At 41.0% G+C, this 2652-nt stretch overlaps 1 protein-coding gene across 1 annotated transcript; it reads left to right on the top strand.

Annotated features, from left to right (window-relative positions):
• Positions 1-801: 801 nt before the first annotated feature.
• SARC_14130 (hypothetical protein) lies at positions 802-2463 on the top strand (the record flags this gene model as incomplete). The annotated part of the gene is made up of 1 exon (XM_014291739.1): positions 802-2463. A coding segment is annotated over exon 1 (1397 nt), but the record flags the coding sequence as incomplete, so codon positions are not given.
• Between the last annotated feature and the right edge of the window lie 189 nt (positions 2464-2652).

Raw genomic sequence — 2652 nt, 5'->3', positions numbered from 1 at the left:
ATATATATATATATATATATATATATATATATATATATATATATATATATATATATATATATATATATATATATATATATATATATATATATATATATATATATATATATATAATAACTTTATATGAATACATATACAATACCTTTGACGTCAATTCTTCGGCCAGTTTTGAGTTGAATTGATTAGGACCGGTGTGCAACTTACGAGCCGAAGCCACAGTTCGTATCGCAGCGCTCTTACGCGCCAAAAGTCTGCTCATGATTCAACACTCGAAACGATGAGAGACCAACTACACCTATATGCAATAACGTATATTTGGCGAACAAACGCGAATACAAGCGTACTATATAAGAAATATTAGGAAGAATATTTACTAGTGTATTGAAGATATATTTGGAATCCACACCACACGCCTTTTTGCGGACTTTCTGCCCCATTCAGTAGAACATTAATATAAAAATAAATTCCGCATGACTGAGGTAATGAGGTTTGTATACTTCTCGACTAGATTGAAAATTAGGCCCTTGTATTGGCGGACCTTTCTATATTCATCGGTATTCTTTTTTTTCTATTTATTATTCTTTTTGTTCGATTTTTCCCCACACCCTAAAATTAGAGATCTGGGGCCATATTTGCCCCAAATGTCCATTTCTGAATCTGAGGTGCATATTTGGCCCAAACACTGCTATAAATAGATTCTGATTTCAAATCGCCGACATAGCCCACCAGCAGCGAGAATTCTCTGCGCGTGTACTCGAGTTGGGCGCCAGTCACCACTTTTTAGTATTTATCGGATGTGTTGTGATCTTTATTTATGTGGGGATGTATGTAGCGCTTTATTGGTATACTATTAATAAGTATTGCATCTATTTACGGTGGTGGTGGTTGCGTACGTGCGATCGCTGTGCTGACCAGTATATTAACATTGAAGGAGTACAAAGCTGCATCATATTTAGTTCGTCCCAATACTATACATACCTACATTACACATACATTCATTAGTACACGGGACTTCACGCATACACGTATATACTTTTAAGTATACAAGTGTACATACTTATTCACAATGGATGACGATTTGTATGACGAGTTCGGAAACTACATAGGCCCTGATCTCTCGGATTCAGATTCCGATGCATCTGACAACGAAGGCAAAACAGCCGCAGAGGCACTATGGGATGAGCAGGAGAGCGAAGAAACCACACAACCAGGGTCTGAATTGATGGATTTAGGTACACATGTAGAAGAAATAACCACGGATGCAGTTGTATTACATGAAGATAAGAAGTATTATCCTACAGCCAATGAGGTGTATGGTGAGGATGTGGAGACACTCATACAGGAAGAGGATACCCAGCCGCTCACAGTGCCGATTGTAGACCCGGTGAAGGTTAGTAAATGGGGCAGGAGTGAGAAAGACCTACCCAGGACAACATATAGTAAGGAGTATCTGGCGGATATTACGGACAATAGGGATTTGATTAGGAACGTAGCGCTGGTGGGGCATTTGCATCACGGCAAGACAACACTTATGGACTGCTTTGTGGAACAAACGCACGATGTAGTGCCGGAGAGGGGAAATGTGCATCTCAAATACACGGACTTCCTGCACATCGAGAACGATAGAGGTATTAGTATCAAGTCTAGTCCTATGACACTGCTAATGGAGAATACCAAGGGTAAATCTTATGTGATAAATGTGATCGACACTCCGGGGCATGTCAACTTCCACGATGAAGCTGTAGCTGCGCTCAGAGTGTGTGATGGCGCTGTGGTGGTGGTAGATGCCGTGGAAGGGGTCATGCTAAGCACACAGAGACTGCTTAAACATATAGTGAGTATGGGATTGAGTCTTACTTTGTGTATCAATAAGGTGGACCGGCTATTTTTAGAACTCAAACTACCCCCGGCCGATGCATACCACAAACTCAGACATACCATCGACAGTGTGAACCTTATACTACAAGAGTGTGTGTCACCGCCCAACACGAGCAATGAGTACTATGTGTCACCGTTGCTAGGCAACGTAGTGTTCGCATCATCGGCCAGTAACTGGTCCTTCACGCTCGAGTCCTTTGCCAAGCTTTACATCGAGTCGTACGGGTTTGGGGATCAAATGGATCACAAAGACTTTGCCATGCGGCTGTGGGGCGATGTATTCTTCAACCAAAAGACACGCAAATTCACCAAGAAGGCGTCGGATAGCTCAGCCAAGCGCTCGTTTGTCGAGTTTGTACTCGAGCCCATATACAAGATATACTCGCAGGTAGTGGGTGATGTAGATAGCACCTTAGTGGCCACCTTGAAGGATGTGGGGATATATCTTAAGAAGGACGAGCGTGTGCTCAATGTGCGACCTCTGCTGAAGTTGGTGTGCGAGAGGTTCTTTGGACCGCATAGTGGGTTTGTGGATATGTGTGTGCAGCATATTCAGTCACCGGCGCAGCACGCCAAGGAGCTGGTATGTGGGGTTTACTTGAAATTTTGTTTGCTGTTCGTTAGCATCGGTATATATATATATATATATAATTTACACACGCACACACACACACATATATATATATATATATGTTATGTATGTATATATGTACATGTACATGTACGTATAGATATATATATATATATATATATATAATCGTGTTATATATGTAA

Source organism: Sphaeroforma arctica, assembly GCF_001186125.1.
Source record: "Sphaeroforma arctica JP610 unplaced genomic scaffold supercont1.4196, whole genome shotgun sequence".
NCBI classification, from domain to species: Eukaryota; class Ichthyosporea; order Ichthyophonida; genus Sphaeroforma; species Sphaeroforma arctica.
Note: the sequence above shows the minus strand (reverse complement) of the source record. Positions and strands in the feature narration are given on the sequence as shown.